Source organism: Streptopelia decaocto, assembly GCF_964273445.1.
Source record: "Streptopelia decaocto genome assembly, chromosome: 7".
Classification (NCBI taxonomy): domain Eukaryota; kingdom Metazoa; phylum Chordata; class Aves; order Columbiformes; family Columbidae; genus Streptopelia; species Streptopelia decaocto.
In genome coordinates this window covers 36,714,322-36,741,022 of record NC_138661.1, presented here as the reverse complement: position 1 = coordinate 36,741,022, position 26,701 = coordinate 36,714,322, and the positions used below count along the sequence as shown (strand labels likewise).

General features: G+C 44.3%; 1 protein-coding gene across 11 annotated transcripts; it reads right to left on the bottom strand.

The window, feature by feature from the left end:
* Nucleotides 1-553: 553 nt before the first annotated feature.
* EXD2 (exonuclease 3'-5' domain containing 2) lies at nucleotides 554-26,701 on the bottom strand. 11 transcript variants are annotated; one of them, XR_014184631.1, is made up of 12 exons: nucleotides 23,875-26,697; nucleotides 22,652-22,827; nucleotides 22,139-22,546; nucleotides 20,116-20,372; nucleotides 18,935-19,061; nucleotides 17,835-18,157; nucleotides 15,493-15,599; nucleotides 15,147-15,282; nucleotides 14,030-14,386; nucleotides 12,322-12,882; nucleotides 11,501-11,579; nucleotides 8,668-10,414 (listed from the first exon to the last, which is right to left on the bottom strand). XR_014184631.1 is itself a non-coding variant. In XM_082058516.1 (11 exons), exons 4-11 carry the CDS (start codon nucleotides 22,475-22,477, stop codon nucleotides 12,645-12,647), a joined length of 1,884 nt encoding a protein of 627 aa, XP_081914642.1. In that variant the 5' UTR covers nucleotides 22,478-22,546; nucleotides 22,652-22,827; nucleotides 23,875-24,286; nucleotides 25,295-26,697; the 3' UTR covers nucleotides 8,666-12,644. The 11 variants fall into 11 exon arrangements, 5 of the variants coding, with proteins under 5 accessions (XP_081914642.1, XP_081914643.1, XP_081914646.1 ...); XR_014184627.1 differs by lacking the exon at nucleotides 8,668-10,414 and adding an exon at nucleotides 554-587 and having other exon boundaries at nucleotides 11,501-12,882; XR_014184628.1 differs by having other exon boundaries at nucleotides 8,666-9,044; nucleotides 11,501-12,882.

Genomic DNA, 26,701 nt, shown 5'->3' with positions numbered 1-26,701 from the left:
AGCCTTAGCATTCACCTGAACCTGGAGGTGGCCTTCACTGATCTGTGACAAGCTCACACAGTGATGAAACACAAAATTATATATGACAAATCCATCTTGTGCATCCCCCTGCAGAGCATTTGTGAGACACTGTCAGAAACACGTGGGTTTTCTTCAGCAGGTTGTATGTGCACAAGGCAACGGGAGAGAGACACAAGAATAAGCAATGTGAGAGTGTAATCAATAGTGCAATAGTGGAGGAAGAGAAGTGTTTTCTGCCCACTAGCAGAAAACTAGCCTTGTCATTAAATAACAGAGATTGACAGCCTTCTGTGATGTGAGGAAGTGCGAAATTAGAGGTCTGAGCCAGTAAAGCTGAGACTGACCAACGGGAATCACAATGAAAAATGTCTGATGGATCTGGAAATTAAAGTCCAACTTCCCAGAGTCTCAGAGGGAGCCACAAGAAGAAACTGCTCACCAGAGGAGTGATTTCGCGGAATGCCAGGAATTCCTCGGTTGGGTGTCCCATGCATCGCAAGGAAAAGCCAGGAGGCTGTTCCTCTCATGGGCACACTCAGTACTGCCCTGGATGCTTTGGGACAAGCCTGCGGGAAAAAGAAAAGAGAACAATTACCAGGGTGAGTGAAATTAAGTGTATGGTAAGGAAGAAGAAGGAAAACAGAAGGTGGATTGCTCATACTGCAAATGAGGCAGGACAAAACTGAGGGTTGCTGAATCTGGGGTGCTGTGGGAGAGGAATAAGGATGACAGAAGATCTGGCTATTATTTGGGGTGCCATTAGCACCATATCCAGCTAAAAATGAAGTTGTTTTAAATCATCTGCAGCAGAAATTATTTGTGCTGGCATCAGACCATTAGGTCATTGACCATTCATCATGAACTGGGGCTCACACAAATTTCCATGCATAGTTAGACCACTAGCCACTATAGTATAAATAACAAAATTCGCAATCCATTTTTGGCTCAGATGCAGCTCTTTCACTAATAAAACACTAGAACCAGTGACTTGGCACTGTCTTCCATGGGCTGAACTGAGGCAGACTCTTCACATTCACTCAGATGCCCATTTTTTGCCCCTGGACTGAGCAGAAGTCAATAAATGTCCTACAGCCAGCACATCAAGATTTAGAAGAGTTTGCAGGTACTTTTGATTTTGTGCCTCAGCTGATTTTGTCATTTCTTGACCTCAGCCCATGTGTCATGCTTTGTTGTGGATTTGTTGAAGTCAGGAGTTCACAGCTTTGACAGTGAGATTCAGAAGGTAGATTATGGATGCCAGGGAGGTCAGAAATGAAGAAGTGGGGCAGATAGACACACCTTAAGGAAAGTACTTTGCTCTCTGAAAAGCAATCAGCTGCAGCTCTGAAATCCTGTTCAGAAGCTTGGTCTCCCTAAAAAGCCCCAGTCTCACTCTCTTTTTATATTGGTGTTGGGTTGGGTTTTTTTTTTCCCCTAAAGCTATTTTGCTGCATTTGGGAACCATTTTTTCCAGCACTGTTAGACCATTTCCAGCTAGCTGCACTTGAGGTCCAATACCCTACCACCACTGCACCTGCTGAACTTGAGCTCAGCTACTGGGGCACCATCAGCCCTTTCTAGGTACTTGAAATTATAAAAATGACAAGAGCAGACTTGCCCACAGGAGCTATCTGAAGGAGCACTGACATATTTCCTACATTTGTCCTGTATGTTTTGGGTCTTCTTGATGTGAATTTAACAGGGGACAGGAGCCAAAGGTGAGGTCATGAGGTCTGCAATGACTGAAGTGAGAACTGGAGGAGCTCCGTTCCCCAGGACTGGCTCTTCCTCCTTTGCTCCCAAGACAGGCTGGCCCCACTGCTGTGACAACCTCACACCTCAGTGCCCAGTTCCTCAGCAGGCTCCTTTCTACAAGTCTGCTGGGTTGCAGCAGGGGTCCAGGCTGCCAGCAGTGCATAAATACACCTCACCAGGAGCCTGAGGTGGGGACACACAGATTTAACACCTTTTATTCTCTGTTGTCAGAAAAAAAATGTTGGTTTATTATTGCATGTTTTCACTGTTAAGGACAGAGGAGCTTGTTGGTACATAAACAATGCTGCTTTAATATACTGACAGTGTTAAACCAGTGCAGCTCCCTCAGGATGGACACAGCTGCAGGATTCCAAGTGTCTATAGCATTGCATTGCCAGGGGAATGAGCTATAACCATGTAACAGACCTTTGCACCCCCCTTGACAGCATCAGGTCAAACTTGGTTAGATAAACAAAAAAGACCATCCAAAAATCCACCTCCAATCAAAATAGTAATTAACGGCATGCAAGCCAGAGCTGATTTTCTGGCTCTCATGACAGAGACATATGCATCCAGAGGGCTCTCTTCAGGCTATCTGTGGTAGCTTGGAAAATAGGTCACTTGATGCATCTCAGTGGGCATTAGTAGGCATAGCTAGGAAGGACCATCAGCATTTCAGTACTTCACTGCTCAAGACACAGCCATAGTGTTCCTCAAGCCTGAACAGATGATATCTGCTCATTTGTCTCCTTGCCAGTATGGTCCCTCTCCCCAGTGGCTCATCATCAAGTTACCTTACAAGGGCTTGGTTAGCACAGTGCAGCTGTTGATGGTCAAGCAGCTTCAGCAGAGGCAATAAGGACAATAAAGGCAACTTGAATTCCTTCTTTGTCCCCTCCACATCAAATCTGCACTGCAGCAGATATTCTTCTGCCACACATTGTAATCGGGAAGCCAGATTAGGTGTCTCTGACGCTGTTCCTCTACATCTTTTCACGTCACTATCACCACAATCCACCAGCAAACATAGTAAGGATGACAGAAAAGCCTTTTTTGCCTTATCAAACAAGCACACCTAGAGCATTGAAGTCTTTACTGTTAAAATGTGCAAAATAGTTTGTGTAGGTTACCACAGGATCTGCCTAAACACACACACTTCATTCCACAGACACCCTTACTGCGTTTACCATTACTCCCTGCATTTCCCATCCTTAAAAGAAGTGGAGAGCCAGCTAGAGAACAGAGTACTTCAAAGATCAATCCATGTGAAGACTTTGAAGTTCTTCCCAATAAAATGCCCTGTTAACTAACCAACAGTCCCTCTGTGCAGGAGCCTTTCAGCCACGCAAACTGAAGCAGTGTCATATCAATCAGTATCTTTCTCCACTGTCTTTAAACCCTAAATGCAGTTTGGGAATTCGTGTTGGTAGGAACACGTGCAGCCACTTTAGCTGACATTTTTCAGACAGCTGATTCATTGAGAGTTTACAGACTGTCTGGTGTTTAGAGAGGGGAAGGTGAAATTAAATCCTGCTGACCATACAGCTCATCCCCAGCATGGCAGGTGCTGCCACATGTCTTGGTGATAGGAGACTTGCTAGAAAAATTCTTTCTAGCTCTCCTCAAACTAGCACAAGAAATACCAATTGGCTTTCACCTTGAAAATATGAAGTGTGAAAAATAAACTCTTAAGGGAGAACCAAGCTCTCATGACTGACCACTAAGTTCAGAGAAATTATCCTGAACCAACTAGATTTTTGCCTCAGTCCAGCACAGCAACTCCTATATCCTCATCCATTGCTGCCCTCGTGGATCATTTGGGTATTTTTTGGCAGTGTGTGCCTAAAACACAGCACCTCATGGCTTTTGGAATCCCCTTCAAGTTGATTGCATTTTCCGGGCTTCCCCCTTCATCTTTGTTTGGGATATAAGTATAGCCCTGTAAAGTCAGAAGTGAGAAAATCGTGCTGTTTTTACTGGCATGATTTTCCCACCTTGAATCCAGTACAATTTGTTTCCTTGTCCATCCAACTTCCCAAGAGGAAAAAAAACCCACCGAACAACAACAACAGCAAAACAACTAACCAACCAACCAAATAAAACCCCCACCCAAACAAACATAAAAAACCAACCCCAAAACCAAAACACTCTCTCCAAAAACCTCCTCACAGTTACGGAAAAATAATGCTGGTGAGGTGACTGACTTCATCATCTTCTTCAAATGAATTTCTGAGGCTTAAAAAAGGAGTGCTTATTTGGCAAGAGAAAGTTTGTTTAGGTCTGGAAATCTGCATTTTGTATTTCTTCTCTAAGGGAGCAGGGATTTTTGGAAATCTATGAAGTTGCATTAAAAACAAAACAAAACAAAAAAAGCCCCATTTGGCTCCTGTCCTTTTTAGAAGCATTTGACCAGAAGAGCAAAGTGTGGTGCTAACACAGTGCGAGGAGCGAAGGGGAGGGAACACGTGCCAAGGTCACCTCCTCAGCGGTAGCAATGGCACGCTTCACAGCAGTCATAAAACCTCTCTCTGATACAAGATACCACTCACAGCTAGTTTTTAAGAGCTATAAAAATCGTGAGCAGGCACACATTAATTAAAGCAGTTCAGAGAGAAGCGCTGCATGTCAGTCGTGGCAGCGGGTGGCTGAAGGGCACATGGCGTGTATGGGAGCAGAACAGCCACAGACAGAGTTAGCTAAAATATTTCAGTTTTTATCACCTCCAGGTTTGTCGGTGGGCAGCACAGATGGTTTGCAGCTGGGCAGCCAGTCACTGTGCTTGTGAGGAAGCGATGTGATCCATGTCATGAAGCAATGCATACCATAAGGAAGCTTTTCTTTGTGGCTAGCCCAAATCTCCTTTGTTGACGTTTAAGTCCATAACCTTCTGCTCTAGTTAGACTAGAAAGTAGATCTCAAAAATCCCCCTCCTCAGCACCACAACATTTTTCTTATTCATCTCCTTGTCCCCAGTTCTTCTGGGCTTTGCTCATAAGCCACATTCGCATCCTGGTGTCTCCTGCAGAGCACAGGACGCACCTTCTAGAGTAGCAGGTCCTCAGCAAAAGAGGCAGTGAGGAGGACAAGGAGCCATCCAGGCTTCCCTCAGCTTCTTTCCTTCCAAGGTTAGGGCAAGGCAGGCTGAGACAGCTGGGGTGATTACCCAAGTACAAACCTGCTAACTATGGCAATTTCTCTTCCTCATCCCCTACTGCAGCCTGTCATGAGAAATAAGCTTTTGATATCCACCCACTGACTAGCCACAGCCAGCAGTGAAACACATCCAGCTAAAGGATGAGGGCTAGCAGCACGTCTTTCTGGTTTTAACTGGTGATTATTCCAATTGAGTGAAACAAAGCTAATTCACTTCTTTAGCTCTTACTTCCACCTGTACTTACCCCACCTACTGATTTCTTTGTCTGAAGTTGCAGCAGAGCTTCCACGCTGCAGGTAGCAAAAGCACCCTTCAATATTTCACTACACACTGGAAACCTTGAAAGCACTGGAGCAGAACAGGGGTCACATGGAGCTAATGGGGCCAGAGCACAGACGCATTAAGAGTCCTAATGCACGTTTACAAAGCAGAGGGGAAAAAAAAAGATACTTGGGTATTTCTGAGGGTCTAACAATCAGCATCATCTGGCAGTTGTAACCCATGGCTGTCATGCACAGAACATGCACTTGAAGGCAGTTTTGTCCCCCGTAACCAATCTGTCAAGAGACAGGCAGTCTAGTCTGATGTTTTCCAGGGCTCTGTAAGGATTTCTCAAGTTCTAATCTTACAGCTTGTACTGATTCTTTATCTAGTGTGGGGAAGATATGTGTAAAATGGAACTGGTCTTTCAGACATCAGCACAGTGCTTTAAGATGTGCAGCTGACCCACATCTAGTATTGCTACCAATATGTATCACAGGAGAAATAGAAGGGGAAAGAAGAGGGTGTAACACTTTTAAAACATATGGAAATCATTATCTGAATAGCAAAAATCTGACATAAAACTATATACACATAGCATAGATTTGGGCTCTCCATAGCCCTTGCTAGACAAGTAGGGATAATGATTTTTTACTCACAGTGCATTGAAAGGAGGTCCCACTCTGATTTCCATAACTTGCCACCAGCAGTCAGTCTCTCTGCTTTTATTTTTGACTGAATGTTCTGGTCAGAGTCAGGCCACAGAGGAAAACAGGGAGAGTGACTGGCAGATCTCAGCTGATGCAAAGTACTTTTTGGCATTTTTCAAAGGACAATCAATTGGAAAGGACTTGCTGTTAATCAGTGTGAAACAGATACATGTCAGATCCCCACGGAGCACACTACCATGTGAAACAGCCTCTTAGAGCAGCAGTTTTTTGTGGAGGGAGTTTCAACAGGCAGTTTTTCTCTTAAGCCTGCATTTCTGACAGCTGCCTAGTATCCTCTTCCCAGATTTGTCACATTTGTGCTGAGATATATCAATGTCTTCCCTTTTTTGCTCCTTAACCACTGCACAATCTTTCAATTTTTTAAGCAAAGACAGAAGCCATATTTTATATCATCTATAGCTGAAACTAGAGTTTTTCCTGTACAAGGAAATGATTTCTTGTTATCTGAAGATGACTTCTCTATTTTACAATAAAGGCCTCCATCCTCTTTTTATCCTCTTTTTTTTTTTTCCAGTTCTCTGCACTTCCCCCATCTCTGAAACTGAACTTACCCAATAGCTTGCAAAGAAAAATAATAAAAGATGAGTTTGCTCTGTTTCCTGGTGACCAACACCACTGAGACCTCAGGTAGTGTCACACTGGCTAATTCAGGACAGAAACAAGCACCGTGATGGTTAAGTGGGAGGAGAGGATTCACCTCTAAGCTTGGTGCAGATGATCCTTGACACAGCTGTCTGCCGTTCAGGGTGGAATTCACAGTGAGAGGAATCTCTTTTGAATATGGGAAACTATGTTCTGTGCATGTTTATTTGGCTTTTTGCACGTTTTTACCCACTACTAAGCTTAACCATCTTGTCTCTTGCATTACCCCTTCTTCCTGTAAAAGCCTTCAACAGAACTCCCTTGATGTGGGGCTACCACAAGAGGGGACACTGTGGCTCCCTGAATAACCCACAGAGAAAGCTGGATGTGTCTTCTTTGCACTTACCTCCAACTACCTCTCCCTTCTCCAGAATAATGTGCCCCTGAGGTGGGGAGAAAGCTCTTACGTCAATAACACAGCACTACATAGAAATGAGAGAAAGGGCTTTAAAATGGTCCTTACTTCCAAAGTACACCAAGGGGATAACCGTTTGTGCCAAACTCTGAAAATGAGGAAGACAGTACAGGTCTAGAATACTGTGGAGGCCTGAAGGAAAGAGATGAAAGACCAGTGATGGGAACTGACCTACTGTTTCAGACTGGAGGTGCCTCTAAATCAGCACAGGACACTGCACTTCTGGCGGTGCAGACCCATGGCTTATTACCAAAGCTTATTACCAAAACTCCTTCCACACATGAAAAGGGCCCAGTTCCTCAAAGGCATTTAGGTACAGGGTCAGCACAATGCGGTACTTCAAGTCTAACCACGTTGCCTTGACTGAAAAAAAAACAAACCTGCCAAAACCATGTTACAGATAGTGTGAAGTTCCAATACCCCTTAGGGAGCCAGAGCAATAGAAATGCAACAGGAAGATAGCTTCCCACCCCTGCCACTAGTGAATTCCAGAGAAAAGTGCAAGAAGCCCATGGACATATGTTGTCTTCAGTCCTGTCAGTCATGGATGTGACAGCTGGGACCTTTAAAGACTGTCAAGGAGGGAAACTAAGGCAGTCCAAATGTCAAGCCTGTCAGCAGCATAATTAACATGTCATGTATGGTCTACTCAGAAATGCAGCACTCACTGCACCTCCAATTGCCAGGCTATCAAAAATACTGCTCACCTGGTAATTCCTGCACCTTGCGATAATGTCTAAGTTACTGCAAAGCCAAGAAAAATGTCACCTATAGTGTTTGGGAAGACAGAAATCAGTTTGTAGCCCATGGGGAAAGGCAAGCTAACCTGCGCTGTTGGCAGCTCCTGCTTCAGAGGAGTGCATCCGGAAACATGTACCTGGTCATATTTTTAGAAAAGCACATCCATTTCATATGGGCGTAATGTCTGAAACAAAAAGGATGGAGGCAAGTTCTGTGGGGAATTCATAAACTATGACAGGTTTGGGAACCTCATCAGATTTAGTGTGCTCCCCCCCAACCTGCAAGAAGTAGTTTGAGGCAGGTGACATCAAGCGCCAGGTAAAACGAAAATTTCTCTACCTCATCTCTGGCAACGTACCTTGGGCAAACTTAGAAATGTAAAGTGACAAGTGATGGAAAGAAAAATCCCATGTTGTGAAAGCCTGCCCACACAAAGAGGCAATTCTCTCCCTCCACAGACAAAATGGATGTGCATGGTTTGGTGCAGGAGGGTCCTAGTACAGTACAGCACTTGGGGCAACCTAGATGAATGCTCAGGTTGAGCAAATAAAAGTTTTTCTTTTAAAAAGGTGGATCTGTAGCCATCATGACTGACCAACATGACAGGACAGCACCTGAATCCACCGAAAGCCTCAGAACAACAAATTCAAGTCTACCTGAGCAAACTTGCTATCACATCACTTCAAAGTCCAGTGCTGCTGACAGCATGGGCTTTTCCATGGCTGATCTCTGGCAGATGGGTCGGGGAAGGCACTGCAAAGGGAAACTCAGAGGTTCAGGTCCAGGTGTTACTGTATAGAATGACAGACTCGCAAGGACAGGGTGAGACACAAGAAAAGAAGATAAAAAGCACGCATGCAAAGAAGGAAAAAAGAGCTTCAGTAGTGGTAAGTCTGGTAAAGAGCAGATTTTTACTTGAATTTAACAATTAGTGACAAATATATACATGAAAGTTTTATCTATAGACTGTCAGAAAATTTAAAATCATACTAATATAAAAATAATATTTCTGCACAATAAATATACCATTTCCCCTCCTCTTTAAGGTTGATTTAAAATGATGCAGGTTAAGGATATCTTACAAACAAAGAATCTTAGTTAAGCATATATTTATGAAGGAAGTTTGCTTGCAAATTCCTATTTCTGAACAAATTATTTGGAAAAAAAACCCTCTTTAGTGATATCACTGACTCCTTAAATTTAGAGGACCTGTAGTCTGGTTCTTGTCTCGACATCATTTTATTGACTTTACAAACAGAAAAGACAGCAGCTTTGTGGTCAGCACCTGGGTTTCATTAAACAAGGACAACCTTATCAGGAATTCCTGTATCAGAACAAAGGGAGAAAAAACAAAGATGAAGAAGTGAAGATGGGCACCTTGTACTCCTGATTATTGAAAAGGAGTTTCTGAGCCATATAAAGAGGTCTGCCACCCTGATCAGATGACACTGAAGATAGGAAATAGCACTATCTGAACACATGCTTAAAATGCTTTGGAGATAAATAGTTACATTCAAACTGCTGCTGCAGACAGCAGGTTCTTGCTGAGATTGCAATCAGCTGTGTGAATTAGCACAGAGACATAACACATTTGGCTAGATCAGTTTTTGTTAAGACCTGTCAGTGATACAGGAAAGGAAAGAAATTGCCCTTATAATGAAAATGGTCTTATTTGCAGCTCTGTGCTAAGTAGTATTTGTCATTAATCTCTGATTCCTTGTCCTTGGGCTGCTACTGCAGCTCCTCTGGGATGGCATTAATGTACCATTTCTTCACGGCTCCTACTTAACGCGGTCTCTGCTACAAACTGGATTTCTACCCCTGGCCTGTGAAATTTCTCGAATTATCTGATAAGGGAGAGTTTCAGCCACGATCACAGCAGGTCCACAATTGTGCCCAAATGTTATAATAAAATATGGGTCAAATGTGCTATACGCAGTAGCATGAGGTATGAATTCATGGTTTTACTGAAACTTCTTTACAGAGACCTATAGAAGTTGAGCATAGCTTCCTCATTGAGGACAAGCACACTCATCCCATGCAATCAAAATAATCAGAAGTCATTTCACAAGAAGGGTTATGTATTTTTAAAAAGTTATATTTAACTAAAGTCTAGCACCAGGCAAAAAACATGAATATTTAACAAAGTCAGACAGCAGCACATTTTAAAAAAAACAACAGTAATAATTTGCACACACTAGCTTATATTTTCAAAGCATTTAGAAAAAAACACATGAATTAATTATGCCTCACAACACCCTTGTGAGATAGGCAAGTATTATTAGTCCCGTTTTAGAGACAGGGAAACAGGTACGGAGAGCCTATGACCTGCTCACCACCACACGTCAAATTCAGGAACAGAACACCAGATTTTCCAGTCTTCTGCCACACATGGTCTGACACCTTAAAAGATGGTAGTCTTTAAATAAAATTTGTTTCCTCTCACCCCTTTTAAGATGCCTGACCCCATTCGAGTTGGATATAAAAAGGTACCCAACAAGAGCTATTCAGGATAAACACATGGAAGCAGGAAATAACAGTTTTTATAGACTGTGTGTTGCTGGAAACTGTATAAGGAAAGACTTGACATGGGAGCTTCCATACTGTCAGAGTCACAGAGTGTTGCTTCTCATCAGGCATCTGCCACCAGGAAACTCACTGAGGCCTATATGCAATGCTGATACAGCTCCAAATCTGAGAAAAAAAAAAAAAAAAAAAAGTAAGGTTTCTTTGCCACTTCCAAACAAGGAATTTCTCTCTGGCAGAGAGTCTTCTCCGAGAAGAACTCATATGAGTACAACTGCACTGAGAGCAAAGACTTTTATTAGGAGACTCTCAAGGTGCAGCTAAGGGTGCACATGTATCTGTTAGAAAACCTGGTAATGTGCATATATTGTGCTTTGTGATAAGGGAGATGGTCTGGAGGCATCAGCCATCCCAGGGGGTTGAAAATAACTCTCCATTGTCACTTTGAGAAGACAAGTTCCCTTAGCATGTCACTTGCATTGAACTAGTCAGTGACAGACTAGGATTAAAAATTCCAAACCACCTGAAAATTCAAGTCCACAGATATAACTCAATGAAATATCAAATTTGGCAAATCCGTTGCTGCCTGTTTGCAAACCCAGGCGCAGATGTTAGTGGAGAAACAGAAATGAAAAGTCCTTCCATCTTCAGCTACATTTGTCCACTACACACTGTCCTCACCACAGGATGAGGGAAAGGCTGAGGTACTAAATGCCTTCTCTGCCTCAGTCTTTAATAGCAAGACCAGTTGCTCTCCAGGTACCCAATCCCTGAGCCAGAAGACAGGGATGGGAAGCAGAATGAAGCCCCAATAATCCAAGGGAAAAATCACTGACAACCTGCTACACCACTTAGACACACACAGGTCTATGGGACCAGATGGGATACAACCAAGGGTGCAGAGGGAGCTGGTGGAGGTGATCACCAAGCCACTTTCAAATATTTACGAGCAGTCTTGGCAAAGTGGGAAGGTCCCAGTTGACTGGAAGTTGGTAAATGTGATACCCATCTACAAAAGGGCCAAAAGGAGGATGTGCGGAATTACAGGCCTGTCAGTCTGACCTCAGTGCTGCGGAATGTCATGGAACAGATCATCCCGAGTGCCATCACAGCACATACAGGACAACGAAGCGATCAGATGCAGTCAGCACAGGTTTATGAAATGCAGTTCCTGCTTGACCAACCTGATCTCCTTCTCTGATGGGGTGACCTGCCCAGTGGATGAGGGAAAGGCTGTGGATGTTGTCTACTTACACTTTAGTAAAGCCTTTGACACTGTATCCCACAGCATTCTCCTGGAGAACCTGGCAGCTCATGGCTGGATGGGTGTACTCTGCAGTGGATAAAGAACTGGCTGGATGGCCAGGCACAAGGAGTTGTGGTGAACAGAGCCAAATCCAGTTGGCGGCCAGTCACCAGTGGTGTTCCCCAGGACTCAGTGTTGGGGCCAGTTCTGTTTAATATCTCTATCAGTGATCTGGATGAGGGGATTGAGTGCATCCTCAGTAAGTTTGCAGGCAATACCACGTTGGGTGGGAGTACTGATCTGCTGATGGGTAGGAAGGCCATATGGAGGGATCTGGACCGGCTGGATCGTTGGGCTGAGGCCAATTGTATGAGGTTCAACAAGGCCAAGTACCGGGTCCTGCACTTGGGTCACAACAACCCCAGACAGCGCTACAGGCTCAGGGAAGAGTGGCTGGAAAGCTGCCTGGCAGAAAAGGATCTGGGGGTGTTGGTTGACAGCTGGCTGAACATGAGCCAGCAGTGTGCCCAGGTGGCCAAAAAGGCCAACAGCATCCTGGCTTGTATCAGGAATAGTGTGGCCAGCAGGACTAAGGAAGTGCTTGCACCACTGTATTCAGCACTGGTGAGGCCCCACCTTGAATATTGTGTTCAGTTTTGGGCCCCTCACTACAGGAAAGACACTGAGGTGCTGGAGCGAGTTCAGAGGAGGGCGACAAGGCTGGTAAAGGGTCTAGAGAACAAGTCTTGTGTGGAGCAGCTGAGGAAACTGTTTGTTTAGCCTGGAGAAAAGGAGGCTGAGGGGTGACCTTATCGCTGTCTACAACTACCTGAAAGGAGGTTGTAGCATGGAGGGTGTTGGTCCCTTCTCCCAAGTAGCAAGCGACAGGATGAGATGAGATGACCTCAAATTGCGCCAGGGAAGTTTAGACTGGATATTCAGAAAAATTTCTTCAAGAAAAGGCTTGTCAGGCATTGGAACAGGCTGCCCAGGAAAGTAGTTGAGTCACCATCCCTGGAGGTGTTTAAAAAACACGCAGATGAGGTTCTTAGGGACATGGTTTAGAGATGGACTTGACAGTGTTAGGTTAATGGTTGGACATAACTTTGTTAAAGGTCTTTTCCAATCAAAACAATTCTATGATTCTACAATCTAGAGTCCAAGAAGTTGGTTTAATGACAGCTCAATCTGAAGATCTTCCCCATACTTTCGGATCAGCTTCATGTGGTTATGGTCCACTGACCATTGCTCTGGGAGGTGCTTGGGCTGCATGCTGTCCAAGAAATGCTGCCGCCAGCGTCTCTCCAACTGCATAAGTGAGCGCAGGCCTCCTTTAGCAAAACACTGCACCACCTTCAGTCCATGTGGCATGTAGCTCTCATTGCAGATCCTGCCAGGACACAAAGAGAGTTTATTTTCACACAAGCCCACTGTCAGACTCTAGGCTTGCCTGCAATGAACATCAAGACACTGAAGATAATTTCAGCTGTGGAATTCAATTACAGACATACAGTAAGCTAATCAGGAGGGAGAGTTTTAAGCTTTGCTTCAATGACAGACTGCTTTCTGGAACACAGCTACACTGGGAACTTGGTTTACTTCAACTGAGAGAGTGTTATTCTTTTATAGCAACACTAACAAGGCTCTCAAGGTCCATTACAAGCTCCTCAGGAGACAGACTGCAAATTTCTCAAGGCAAGGCCCATATGACACTCCAGAGCCCTGATCCTGCCACTGGATTCCCTGCCTAAGTAGGCTGAGAGTTATGACATTGGCACATTAAAAACAACAGTAAGCTTAACAAGGAGAAAACATTGACTTCATGCAGGGACCACATACTAGTTAAGAAAAGATATTTGGAAAGACTTTGAGAAAGAGGAAGAGAGGAGAGTTTTGATATTGTCTTTCAGTCTCCCTTCCTGATCTGTCCTTCAAAAGAAGTATAAAATAGTAGAGGAGAAGATAGAGAGCAAGATCTGAAGGAAATTGCTGGAAGAGAAAAGGAAAGGGGAAGCAACAAGAGCTGCAGTTCACAGACCACTACTGGGTTGAGGGGAGAAGGGGAAAAACAAAAACACAGTAAGAAATGCAGTATGGTTGTTTGCTTAGAGCCTTAGGCTACAGCACATACAACTACCTTCTTCCTATCCTTGCTTTCCGGTTAAATGCATCAAAATACTATAAACACAGACTATTCAGCCTTATACAAGTGAAAAGGTTATGCTTTTGGATGATCTTTTTTCCTATGCAGACCAACTCCTAATAGTCTCAAATTCAGACACACCATTACTTTAGGGAAGATACATCTATATCCCAAAGAGACCAGCAATGGGGTCTGTCTTATTTTCAGTAAAAAGCTGTGAGGAGGGTGGGGGAAGGAAGTCAGCATAGGTGATCCTCAGCTCTGCAAATCCTGCTGGATTTTACTTTGCTGCAGAAGAATTTGCCCAATGCTCTGTGTGTAGACAACTTTTTGTTGAACTTATGTGCTAACATAAATGACTAAAATGTTACATTTGTGGATGGGCTCGTTATACCTGGTTTCCAGACCAGCTGCTTCCTGGAGCATCTCTGGGGTGACTGCCTCTGTGTTAAAGAAGTCCTTGATGCTTTGCAGAAGCTCTGCCCTTCGGGGGTCAGGCAGGCTGTCTGCATTCAGCAGGGCTCGGGCCCCCGAGCGCACTTGCCTGCGCAGAGGGTCCTCCAGCAGGCGCACGCCCTCCTCGGAGCCGATGGGAGCACCAAACTCCTCAGCCAGCTGCTGCTTGAGATGGTTGTCATAGTAATTAGAGATGGCATGGCAGGACGTGCAGAGTAGCAGCACATCATGAGAGTTGTGGTCCTTCATCTGGATGGGGAAGTGTTTTCGGTATTCATGAGGAACAATGTTCTTCCTACGGAAGACAAACCAGCCAGCTCATTCCATTTGCCTGGAGCTGCTGCTCCCCTGTTTCTCCTCTTCCTGGCCCACAAAGGGTCAGCTAGTACTAAAAGTTCAGAAAAACAAAGACGCCCATGATCAGGCCCTCAGTGTAGCAATAGGTTCTGCAACTTTTTTTATAAAATATCTATTTGTACTTCACAAGCTTTCTGGATTTCTTTATTTTCCCTTCCAAAATTTCATTGCTTTCAATTACAAAAAGTAATTCATACCATTAAAAAACAAAAAAAAAAGAAAGCAATGCACTAAGAGACACAACCTCTCAGCTAAACAGCAGCAGCTGCAAAGACAAAAATCTCACCCTTTGTGACCTCATGAGCTTCAGGCTCACCTAAACCTTAAGAAACTATAAGGACTAAGTAGTGGAAGAAATAGCACAGCTATTTTCAGAAGGGAATGCGATTAGAACAGTCTGTTGGCATACTGCTGCACCCTGCAATTCAAACTGCAGCACATACAGCTTACATATGCTTTGTTCTCTCCAAGGACTGATACCTCCTGTCTCTGTAAGAGGAGGAAAGGCTGGCCTGTTCAGTGTCAAACTTACCCAGACACATATGACTATGGAGTATTCAAACAGTGATAACACATCCAGGATGTGAACAAGCATGATGTTTCAGGCCACTAACCAAGTTTCTGGATGCCAAACTAGATGCAGACCTCAGTCCTGTTTCAAAAGACACATTTTTCTCCTAAACCACCGAACAACTCACCGGATATAGGATTCTCGCTTGCCACATACAACACACAAGTTCTCTTTGACTGTCAGATAATAATCAACTTGAGACTCAGGACGTCCTGAAGGCTCAAACCGCAGCTTCACAACAAATGGGTCTGTGCTAATTAGCTCTGAAAGGGTAAAAGAAAACAGAGAATATTCAAGAAAAAGAAAAGTATCTGAAAGTTAAAATAAAGATGCTAAAACACAGCAGTCATCCTAGTGAATTCCCAATAGTGTTTCCAATAAGAAAGGATACAAAAAATTCATGCCCAATTATCTAGGAAACAGGGAAAAAAAAGTTATATTTCAAATACCAACAGGAAAATTGGTATGCTCACCTCCAATCCCCTTGTCAACATACCACTGAGCCTTCTTCCGATCACAAGTGCACAGAGGCTGTCCATCTGGTGCATGCAGGAAGCAGTTGTCATACAGTGGAGATTTTCTATGAAACAAGGGCAGCATTACAGCAACTATAACAGCATGCCAAAAAAACAGCTCTCTATAGCCATGTGTTCCACAGTGAAATACATGCAGCCTCCTCCAAACCACAGGAGTGGCCCTAAACACACACTTAAGGGTGCTCAGCACTGCACAGGCTGCTGTTAATAGAAGCAGAACATCTAAAAACTTACCTGGGGTTCACCAACTGACTGTAAGGTATTTTTGCTTTCCCAATGCCAACAGAAATTAACTCTGAATCACAGGTTCCAAGAGATGCCATCAATGATGACAGTATTTAAAAAAAAATAAAATTAGAAAATAAAAGAGAACTGAAGTCAAGAAGGATGATGAAATAAGAGTAAGTTAAAAGGCAGCGTCAACTTACAGACAAGGCAGTTTCAAGGATCAGCTGCCGAAGCCTGTATTTTAATGTTTTATTAAGATGACTCTTCTAAAACTTACTGTGAACAGCTATTACTTTATTCATCCAAGAGAAATGCAATAAAAAAGCTCTTGCAGCCCTGGGAACCCAAACAACATGAGTCCATGGAAATAACGAAGCTGGACTGAGGCCCTCTGAAACATAGGCACCTCAACTCAGTCGGTGGCCAAGAGTCCTGCTTGAGACACCTCTGGGGGTTTGTGGCAGAGTGTGGAAGGGCTCTGTTTTACGTAAAACATTTCCTTACTCTGCCAACCTCCTTCAAACAAAACTGAAGAGCAGAGAAGGCTAGGCTTGGGGAGTACCTGGGAGGAACTAGCCAGGGATACAAACATATCACAATACATTGTGGAAAAGTTTCCTGTGTTCTCTCCAGCAAGTTCATATAGGTAAGGACTCAGCAGAGCTCTACCAGCTACAAAGGCTGATTCACAGTCTATGTAATTTGACAAAACAATTTCTTCTGAGGTCTATGTAAGAAAAAAAACCAATAAAACAATAACAACGATATCAAAGGTCTCCTTCCGTTGAGCATCACTAGTTCGGCTCAATCACCATGATAATTTGAGTACTTCCAAACTCTAAATGAATAAACTTAGAACTAAGCAGGCTTATAGAAAGCAAGAGTGCAAAAGGACTCTTGAAATCACATTCAGTCTTATTACTGAGATACTGTAAAAAAAAAGAGAGTCTATAGATTTCTCATGAAGTCAAGTGCAGTTAAAAACAATAAATAAATAAACAATAAATAAATAAACAAACATGAGGAGGTCTCAATTTAGCTTGGCATGCAATTTTGTTTAAATATTAATCTGCCCCTGAGGGGCAGTCCTTCTATTTTGTATGACACAGGCTCCAATTAAAACAAAAAAGATAAATTTGGAGGGACTTGCTGTGTACAACACAATATCATTAATGACTGCTAATGAAATAAATTATTATTGACTACATTAAAATGCCTCCATCACTAAGCCAATAAACTTCGAAATGAGAAAACAAATACTAAAATAACTGGTTTTCTTTACAAATGGTAATTACAGACAATTTTATTTCCTACATCCATGTGATAAATTTTATTAGATTGTATCCAAACAAAACCAAACATCCTAGCTCTCCACACTTTCCATTGCAATTTGGCTAAAGAGACTTCTCCAACTTGTTTTAGTTTAAAAACAACTGAACTCTCATTAGCAAAAGGCTGTAAGAATTTAGGATTTGCTCCACAAAATTGCATGTGGGACAGAGATCCTGAATGCAGCAACAGGTGCCTTTGCAAGGCCAAAGCAGTACTGGTCACTCCTCCCTCTTCCTGGCCAACACAGAAGTGCAGTGCTTTGATGCAGCCACAGCCTGTTGGCTGCCTCTGGCACCTCACCTCTCCTAACCTTAGCTGTCACCTTTGCTAAGTGCCCTGGCATCTCTGTGGCTGCAGTGACCTGGGGCAGCACCGTACAAACAGTAGCCCACTAGGCAGATCCTGCTCACAGAACAAGCCCCATGAATTTGCCACCTTCTCCCTGGAGGAGACAGGGCACAGCTGTGTGGGCAGTAAATGCCAACAGACAACCCCTCCAACTGCTCATGAGCTAGTACAGATCCAAGTGCTGCCCCCACTTTCAATATCACCTAGAGGGAAATGGGAAAATAGAAAGAGGATCAGGCTCCCACGACTGTTAGGGCCTGTGTTTCCTTTCCCAGCTCATGTTATCCACTTTGTTTAACAAACAGAGAATGAGGCATCATTCAAAGATTTCTTTCCGCGCTACAAAGAGTAAAATGTGCTCATAGACTTACCGTGCAGAATATCCCACGCCCAGAGGCTTTCGCTTCTGCCTCCGGGGATCTCTCACTTGCTGACTGCCAGAGGGCTGGCTGCTCACAGAAGATTTGCGATTCTTTGTTTTGTGAGGGGACCGTCCCTCTCCGCTCTTCTCTCCGGTGCTGCCACTCTTCCTTCCTCTAAATGGGATATCCACCAAGCCCTGGCATTTACCCAGTGCTTTCTCCCACGAAGTGGCAGAGTTTTCAATTTCAGATGTAGCAGGGAGGCTGGCAAATCCAAGCAAATGAAGGAACAGAGCCACTGAGACCTGGGCATCCCTGGCAGCATAGAGAACCTGCAGAAAAGCATAGACATCAAGACACTGAAAAACAGCAAACACTCCCAACCATTATCAGTCTTACACACTTGGTACAGTAAAGCCAGAAGCTGGATTTATTTCCTTTTGAAGATCACACAAAGTTCTGGCAGTTGAGTGACAACTTCATAACATTACCACAAGCCGCATTTTTAGGGTCAGTCAGACTTGAAATACTCACGGGTGACCCTAAGAACCTCAAAGGACTGAAAAAAATTCAGGTCAGCCAGGCCTTAAATGCCCTCCTGGCCCATCAAGCTCTCCCTTAACTAATAAAATGCTGCCTTCTGACACACTGTCTACAAATATTCAGTGTGGTTATTTATCCTGTCACTCCCTCTACTGGTCACTGATTTTGTAGACATCTGCAGCATGACTAAAGAAAGTGAGCAATCAAGGAAATCATAAAGGTCTAAAAATGAAGGTTTCCAGGGCCTCTCTCTAATATTGCACTGACTTCTATAGATTAGAGAGGAAAAAAATAATAAAAAGGTGAGGTTTTGGGTGCACAAACACTTCTTCAAGTGATCTTGCCTTGTAGAACTTTCAGGACTAAAGGAAAACAAGGGTCAAGAATGCAGTGAGAACAGCTGATAATGATCTTCATGGAAAATGAGGGAAATGCAGGTACAGAGTCACACATAAGGTTTTGAGGCAGAATTCAAAGCAGGCTCAGATCTCCCTGTGTTAATGCCTCTTCTCTACTAAGATAGTTGCTTTTCCTTCCCAAACATGAAGTTGAAGTGGAAGACACACCTGATCTGGTGTCAGTTCTTCTGCCTCCCAATTGCTGCAACGCACATGAGGAGACTTGTCGAGCGGGCAGTTCAGGACTTTTTCAGCTAAAGACTTCAGGCTAAGGCAGTTGTGAAGTAGATCCTTCCTTCAGTTTAACAAGGAAAATGAAACAAACATATTAAAAACAAAACTATATGACCATGCAAGTTCAAATGGTCTCATACACCCTGAACCTGCCAGAATACAATGCAACTCAAACATCACACAGCAGCCTGCCAGCTTTACAGGTCCCTTCCCTCCCCTCTGCTAAAATGTCATTTTTAGATTTAGTAATTATGTAGCGCCTGCAATATGCAAAACAAGCAAGGCTGGGAGTTGGTAACATTCAAGGCTGGGTGTTGGTAACATTCAAGGCTGAAGTGTTTGGCTCTGAGCTACCCATTTCTGAAATACAGAGGTTTATCATAGTGTGACGGACCGCCTGCCCCAGGGGTTCTCCACAAGCATGAGAGCCAGGAATCACCCAAAGGAATCCTGGCCACTAGAGACAAGAAGTCCATCCTCAGTGCTAAAAAGGCACCATCAGGTCAGCAAATCCATGCCCAGACCACTAACACTACATCCAGGCACACATATACTGTATGTGAAGAATATTCCCAAGTAAATAATTTTATTTTAGGAATAATGATGAGAAAAAGGCTTCATAATTGTAACCTTTTAATGGAAGTATTGCTATTAAAAGAAAAAATTAGAGCTGATTTATTTTAGTCATTTTTTCAAGAAATTCTGTAATTCAACAGTTCCACTTATGTGCCCTGGCACATTTACCCCACACTTCTAGGCAGTGTATTTAAACATCTGTTGACATGGTGATCACTCTCACTGCATTACATCACTGTGCCTGGGTTTCTTACAAGCTGAGGCATCATACTCAGCAAAATCCATATGGATTTTGCATGAGAAGACTAACAGACACAATTAGCACATGAAATCTTCATGAAGATTTCATTTCTGTTAAGACCATAGAACAGAACCATGACATGTTCTTGGGCTGCAGCTATCAATACTGATGCTCTAAAACCACCCTGAGAACTCCAGACGCACCTGCCAGGTATCATTCAGCATATGCAAATTACTTCTAAAATATTTCCACTCAAATGATGCCTCAAACAGAGCTGCCTCTGTTTTCAGACACTCACCGCTGTCTCATGGCTAAATACCGAAGATCCACGCTCCCTTTGACTGGAAGACCATAATCATGAAGTAACTTGCAAGCATCTTCCCAGCATCCTACCCCAACTTTCAACACGGCACTATCTGCCATGATGTCCAACAGGGTCTTTGGGATAGTCTGTCCACTGGCAACAAGCCTAGACAACCGAACAAGAACGCAGAAGCCACTGAAAGAAGCCATCTGTAGGAGAGAGACAGGATTTGCTTTTCCCTCCACAGATACCTAAAATAAAGACAAAAAACAGTCTGGTTTACAATGTTATTAGCAATACTGGAGCTGAAACAAATTGCAAAAGAGACCACTGAAGACAGTAAATACCTATCAATTCATACAGTCAATTATTGTTACATCTTTGTACTAATTTGTACAGCAAATTACATCATCTGTTTCAGTGTTACTGTCCCCCAGCTACTTCTTGCCACTCTCCCACAATAGAAACCTTTCCCCTGTCACCCTTCCCCCTCATAGCTGAGCTCATGGAAGAAATCAGACACATTTCTTAATCCACATAAAGTGGCACAAAGCCACCCACTACATAAATGTTTATGGCAAACACATTGTTTAACTGGGGCTTATACAAATGACTGTGAATAAATTTCCAGTAATAAATAGTAATTAGTAAAACAGTAATAAGTAATAAATTTCCAGCTAAAATAATGGCAAGCCAGGATTTATAAATTACTCAAAGCCTGTTTTCAGAGTCCACATAGGCAAATGTACAAGTGGAAGACAACCTTTGCTTTCCAGTAGTCCCAGTGAGTTATGGGGTATTTAAAAAAGATGGACCCAATTTGAAATCACTATATTTTTGAAACTGGGTCCATCTTCTTGAAACACCATGTATTTCTACCTATCAGTGTTACCCTTTTTGGGTTTATTATTCTTAAGAACTTTTTTCTTTAAGTATGTAGCTGGATTTAAAACTGTATAAACCCAAGCTACTTCTAGTAAATCACCTTTAAAGAGATATTATACAAATCACATAATGCTATATTTAGCCATACTGTCACTATGGCTATAAACACAATCACTATGTTTAGTATATGTGCTGGTTGTGCTGGGATTGAGTTAATTTTTCTTCAAAGTAGTTAGAATCTTTTCTTTATAGTAGCTAGCACAGTCTTTCGTTTTGGATTTAATATGAAAAGAATGTGACAACACATGGAACTTCCCGTGCTCTTCTTTCCAGTAGCCAGGTTGTGTTTTGGAGTTGGTATGGAGAGAAGGTGAGGACTCACTGATATTTTGGCTGTTGCCAAGGAGACCAAGGACTTTTTCAACTTTACAGCTGCAGATGCACATAGAAGCTAGGACGGAGGATAGACAGGACAGCACCTAGATTGACATCCAGGCTGGCCAACGAGATTATTCCCTGTCATTAGCAGCATGCTCTATATATAGCTGGAGCCAGTTTTTCCGGCTCATTAGTTCTGTGTTAGTTTGTTAGTTCAGCCTTTTGCCATTCAGTTTTTGGCATTTTGTCCTTTTGCCTTTTTTGCTCTCTTTTCAGGACCAGCTGTTTGTGACCAGGGCGCTCTCTTTTCTGGGATTGGCTGTTAACTGTGATCATGTTTGAGCACAAACTGCTGTCTGAATCTCTGCTTTTCTGGGATCAGCTGCATGTGACCAGTGTACGTGAGCAACTGCCTTGTGCATCACTTATTCTATATATATTATTATTATCATTAATCTGTCTCATTAAACTGTTTTTATCTCAGCCCAAGTGTTTCTCCCTTCCCTTTCAACTCTCTCCCTCATTCCGCTTGCAAGAGGGGAGGTGAGAGTGAGGGAGCAGTTACCATGGTCCTAGTTGCCTGCTGGGGTTAAAGCACCACAGTATAGTTGATTAATCACAGGAGCTCAGCAAATGAATACCATTTTCAATAGTCAGTCCTGTCGTATCCATTCAAGTAAAGGAATCACTCCTCCCCAGGTGACTTCCCATTGCAATTTGGAACCTAAAGGAGAGACATCGCTTCATTACTCACCCACTCACAATCAATTCCAAGCACTGGCCACTGCTCCAGCTCCTTCTTCAGCAAAGGTTCAACACGATCCCATTCCTCCTGCTCTGAAACTATTGCTATGTCTGCACCAAGGGTCCTTGCTACCCAAGAAAAGGTGGGAGATCTGAAGAAGGGAAGCACCTCCTTATCCTCTGTCTTAATCAGTTTCTCTTCTCCTGAGTTTATAGCTGCTTCCTCTCGCTGACTACTAGAGCATGATTTTCCTTTCCGACGCTGGGTTGCTTTCCACAAAACCAGGCCTCCCACTGCAACACCAAGCAGGGTTGCCAAAGTAACTGTCACTGCTGTTTGCTTGGGCATTTTTTTTATCCCACTTTTCCTCCCTTCACTTCATCCATTCAAAATGGCATTGTAAGATTTTATCATGGCCTGCAAAGAAAAAGGAGGTAGAAATTAAATACAACTTAATTACCAGGGGGTGTATTTAATACCTCTAAACATGTGTATCATATCAAGGTTCTAGCCACAACTCACAATCCTGATGGAAGAAGGACCGAGTGTCACTTTGAAAGACTGGGGTTCAGCAGACACACTGCTGCAGCGCTGGACGGGGCAGTAACAGGAGACTGAATGCCACTGTTCATCACACCATCAGAAAACTTAAAGGCAATCCACTGATTTATACTGCTGCAACTAGATGCTTCCACAAACTGTTGTATTTAAAAAAAAAATAAATAAATAAAATAGTCAGGGATATCATCAACATCTTTTAGCTCAGTTTGAAACTATATCAACCTAAATGAGATTTTATTACTGGAGAATAAGCACATCTACTAATGCATTAGTGAAAAATAGGCATTGTCCATTACATTCACATCCATATTAAGGTCAAATGGCTCTTCAGACATTGAAAAGCCCTAAAAAAGCAACACGTACTTATAACACAGCTTTGCCTCTACCACAAAAGAGCTGAGCTCCCTGACTGAAATCAGTCCTGTCCCTGCATCCCCATCTCCACAGCGCACCACATTCTTTAAAGGTCTGCCCTTACGCACAGGCAGAAGCTGTGGTGTGGGTGCTGCTACAGCCCCTAACAGCATTCGGGGAGGGGACACAGGCACCTGCCCGAACGCTCATGAACCGACAGGTAATTTACTCTCGCTTCTTAAACTGAAAGAGAAGACTGAAAGCGATGAGGCCCAACAGCTGCCACCTACCGCCAACCTCTTCGGGAACCGGGGGACGCAGGCACACCCCGCCCCGGCAGGAGACGCTCCGATGAGACAAACCGCCCCCAGCCCAGCACCAGCGCGGGGCCGCGGGCCGACCCGAGGAGGCCCAGGCTGCCCGCCACGGGGAGGTGCGCGGCCGGCAGCGGCCCGGGGTCAGGCCGCGGCCCGGGGGTGGGCCTGGGCCCCTCAGAAACTGCAGCGAGCGCTCCTCTGGGCCTCCTCGCAGGCCCGGCAGGATGGGGGCAGCTGGGGACGGGCCACAGCACCCTTTAGCAGTAGGGCGAAGGCGCTGCCCGATTTAGGCTTGGCCGTAGTTCCCCCGGGGGGTGCCGCCCCCGCGGGAAGCAGGCAGGTAGGAGGCGCCGAGGGCCCGGCCAGAGAAACCGCGAGCCCACCAGCCTGCGCAGACGGGACACCTGCCGGCGCGGCCCGCCCCCGGGGTGCGCGCAGCAACCTCTCCCCTCCCAGCCCCCGCCGCCCGGCCCACACACGCCCCGTCGGGTTGCGCACCGGCCCGCCCGCTACCTGCGTCTCCGCGAAACCCTTGTCTCCAGCTGCGGGAACTCCCCTGCGGGGTAGTCGTCACGGATACCGGGAGGCTTAGAGTGGCGGACGCTTCCTCTTCCCCCGCCGTGCGAACGGACGGTGGGCGCCGCCATGTTGTACGGCAGCTACTGGCCGGGCCGCTGAGGCGTGTCGCGCGGCGTCTGTCGGTACCGGCCCGGCGTGCAGCACCGGGCTGCCGTGCCCGGGTCCTCCGCACAGAGGAGAGGGGGCTCGATCGCTTCGGGCCCCGTACCCGTGGAGCGGCTGTGTGGTTGTCTCGCCGGTGCCGGGGCGGCAGGACCCGGCTGGGGGCTCCGGCACTGTGCTCGGGGTGGCGGCCCCAAGACGGGGGAAACCAAAAGAGAACCGTGGCCATATCCAGAGTGGCAAACTGGAAGAAAACAAAAAGGGAAAAATCAAGTGGAAGGGATGAAAAGCTTAACAGAGGAGTTCTTATGGCAAAGCTCACGTGTGGGGAACAGGTGTGGACGTGAGAACTGTGACCCCACAAAATGTGGACGACGACTCTAGAGCCAGCTGCTGCGTGCATCGAGTCTTGAGACCATGATTGTCAAAAAAACAAACAAGTTCCTAGCCCAAATTCCACTGCAACTGAAAGGGATCTGACCATCCATTTTTTCCCAATTCTTTTGCTATTCATATTATTATTATTTACCAATTCTTGTGCTGTTAGAAACCCAGCTAGTTGCATCTGTTTGAAGGGGACACTGAAACCATGGGAAATACTGCTTTAAATTGCTTTGACAATTTGACAGTCTGTGCCAAATTTCATTTTGGTTTTACTTTGACACTTGCAATGTAATCATCAGGGTAGGAGGATCTCCTTACCAGAGACTTGGTATTTGGCAAACAAGTTGTTGGAGGGGTGCAACAAGGCAGTTAATTGCTGTTGTCAGGGAAAATCTGTATAGAAACAATTTTTTTTCTGTCTGGAGGTGAAAGCTCACTTATTTGGTTTTGGTTTTGTTTTAAACTCACTAATGAGGTAGAGATGGATTGATAGGAAACAAGGATCACAGTTGGTTTCCAGAAGAACACTTCTCTGAGCAAATAAGGTCCTCTCTGTGTCAGAAATAAGATGCCCAGGCCATTAAAGCTTAAACAGCTGGTTATTCCAAGGACCTGCTCTAAGCCCAGGATTGTGCGATCATGTCAGGTCTCACAGGTGGTGGGGTCACATCAGGAAAGTTTATTTTTCATTGACTTGTATTTTGAATTTACAAGTGCTTTATGCCCGATAGTTACAGCTTCTGGATAATCAGTCTTTCTGCAAAAACCCTCAGTCGCTCTACAGTGACGAAATTTTTATCCATTTTTATGTTTCTTCACAGGGGGTTACAAAGCAGTTCCATCTCACACACTGCAGTAACTCACACACCTTGTCTCCGGATCATTCTCTTCCACAGGGAAGGTCTGTGCCTCCCTTACAGTCATGATCCCGCCACGGCTTCTCTGTCCATCCCCTGCAATCCGATGCACCAGACACAGTGACCAGCTGAAATGGAGATCACAGAGCAGGAGCCATCTCTACTCAGAAGCTCGTCATGAGACTCATGCTCAGGAGAAAAAGATGGATGGGGGTCTGACTGTAACTGAGTTCCCACAGTCAGATAGACATGTTCTCCCTCCTTCTTTCCCCCTCTCTTCCCTTCACACCCCTCAATATATAACGCTTTCTACAGAGTCATGGTCATCTTGTATAAACCTGGATGGTCCCTTGGAAGGGTAGCCCCATGTTTCCTGTTCAACCTGACTGACTGCTCCCTCCCTGCTCCCTCGCTCCAGCATTTCTGTAATGACAGTGTCAGAGTATCAGGGAACTGATCCAGCTGTAAACTAGTTCAAGGAAAAAAGTTACTATCTAATGGCACCACAGACTTATTTCAAGGCCCAAATGACTGGAAGGAGACCCAAGAAGCTGATGTGGCTGAGCTCCAGGATTCTGCTGCCCTTTTATGGGGTAGGCAAGACATTTGTAAGAGAACTCTCTCAGAGCTCAAGATGAGCTCAGGATAGTGACCAAATCTGAACAAATCTGCTAAGTTTGATTGTAGCTGGACCCATTCATAATAAACTGGCATCCACCAAGAAAACTGAAATATGCCAGTTCTTCCTTTCACAAATTGTTTATTTTAGTTTCTAAGGCAATGGAAGCTTAAGTGTAAAGTTACAAAAGAGAGGGGAAAACAATAAGATACCCCAGCATTTATTACACAGTAAAAATCTCACAGAGAAGATGCTATGTAATGGAACCCCCCAAGTCTAGCTTTTCTACAATAACAGGATTGTATCCTTGGCTGCATTCAAAGCCGTTATTTTTCATGGCATCACTGACATAAACAGAGTCCTGTAAATCCTAAGTCTTTAACAGCTTGTCTTACTACCTACATAGCCATTTATTCAAGTATAAAGGTTAAATTAAAAATAAATGAAAGCAACTGATGCATGAGTGCACTCTAGCAAAAAAACAAGTTCCTAAAGCCTGATGGGGACATTGCTGAAGATAGGTAACCAAGTGAGTAAATACCAACAGCTGGCTTAGCCTTACTTATGAGAAATCTGTTGCAGCACGTATCTGGAAGCCTTTACATAGTAAGCAGCAAGATTCAGTTTTCTTCCTGTCTCTGTAGCATGATCTGAGATTTCTGCAGAGGTCTCTGTCAAAAGACTCATTTTTTAGCCTGATTTCCTAAGAAAAGAAGCCTTATGCAATTACACTGTCTGTTGGTGTTTCTGCCTGTGGGTCCCCTTTCTTCGCCAGAAAAGCATGTTTAAGCCATTGCCC

Coding starts and splice junctions, on each gene's coding strand:
- EXD2 (XM_082058519.1), bottom strand. CDS start 22,477: ATGCCCAAGCAAACAGCAGTGACAGTTACTTTGGCAACCCTGCTTGGT. Junction 20,373..22,138: donor TTGGAATTGATTGTGAGTGG/GTGAGTAATGAA, acceptor TCTTTATTTTAG/GTATCTGTGGAGGGAAAAGC. Junction 15,600..17,834: donor GGCGTGGGATATTCTGCACG/GTAAGTCTATGA, acceptor CTTGTTTCATAG/AAAATCTCCACTGTATGACA.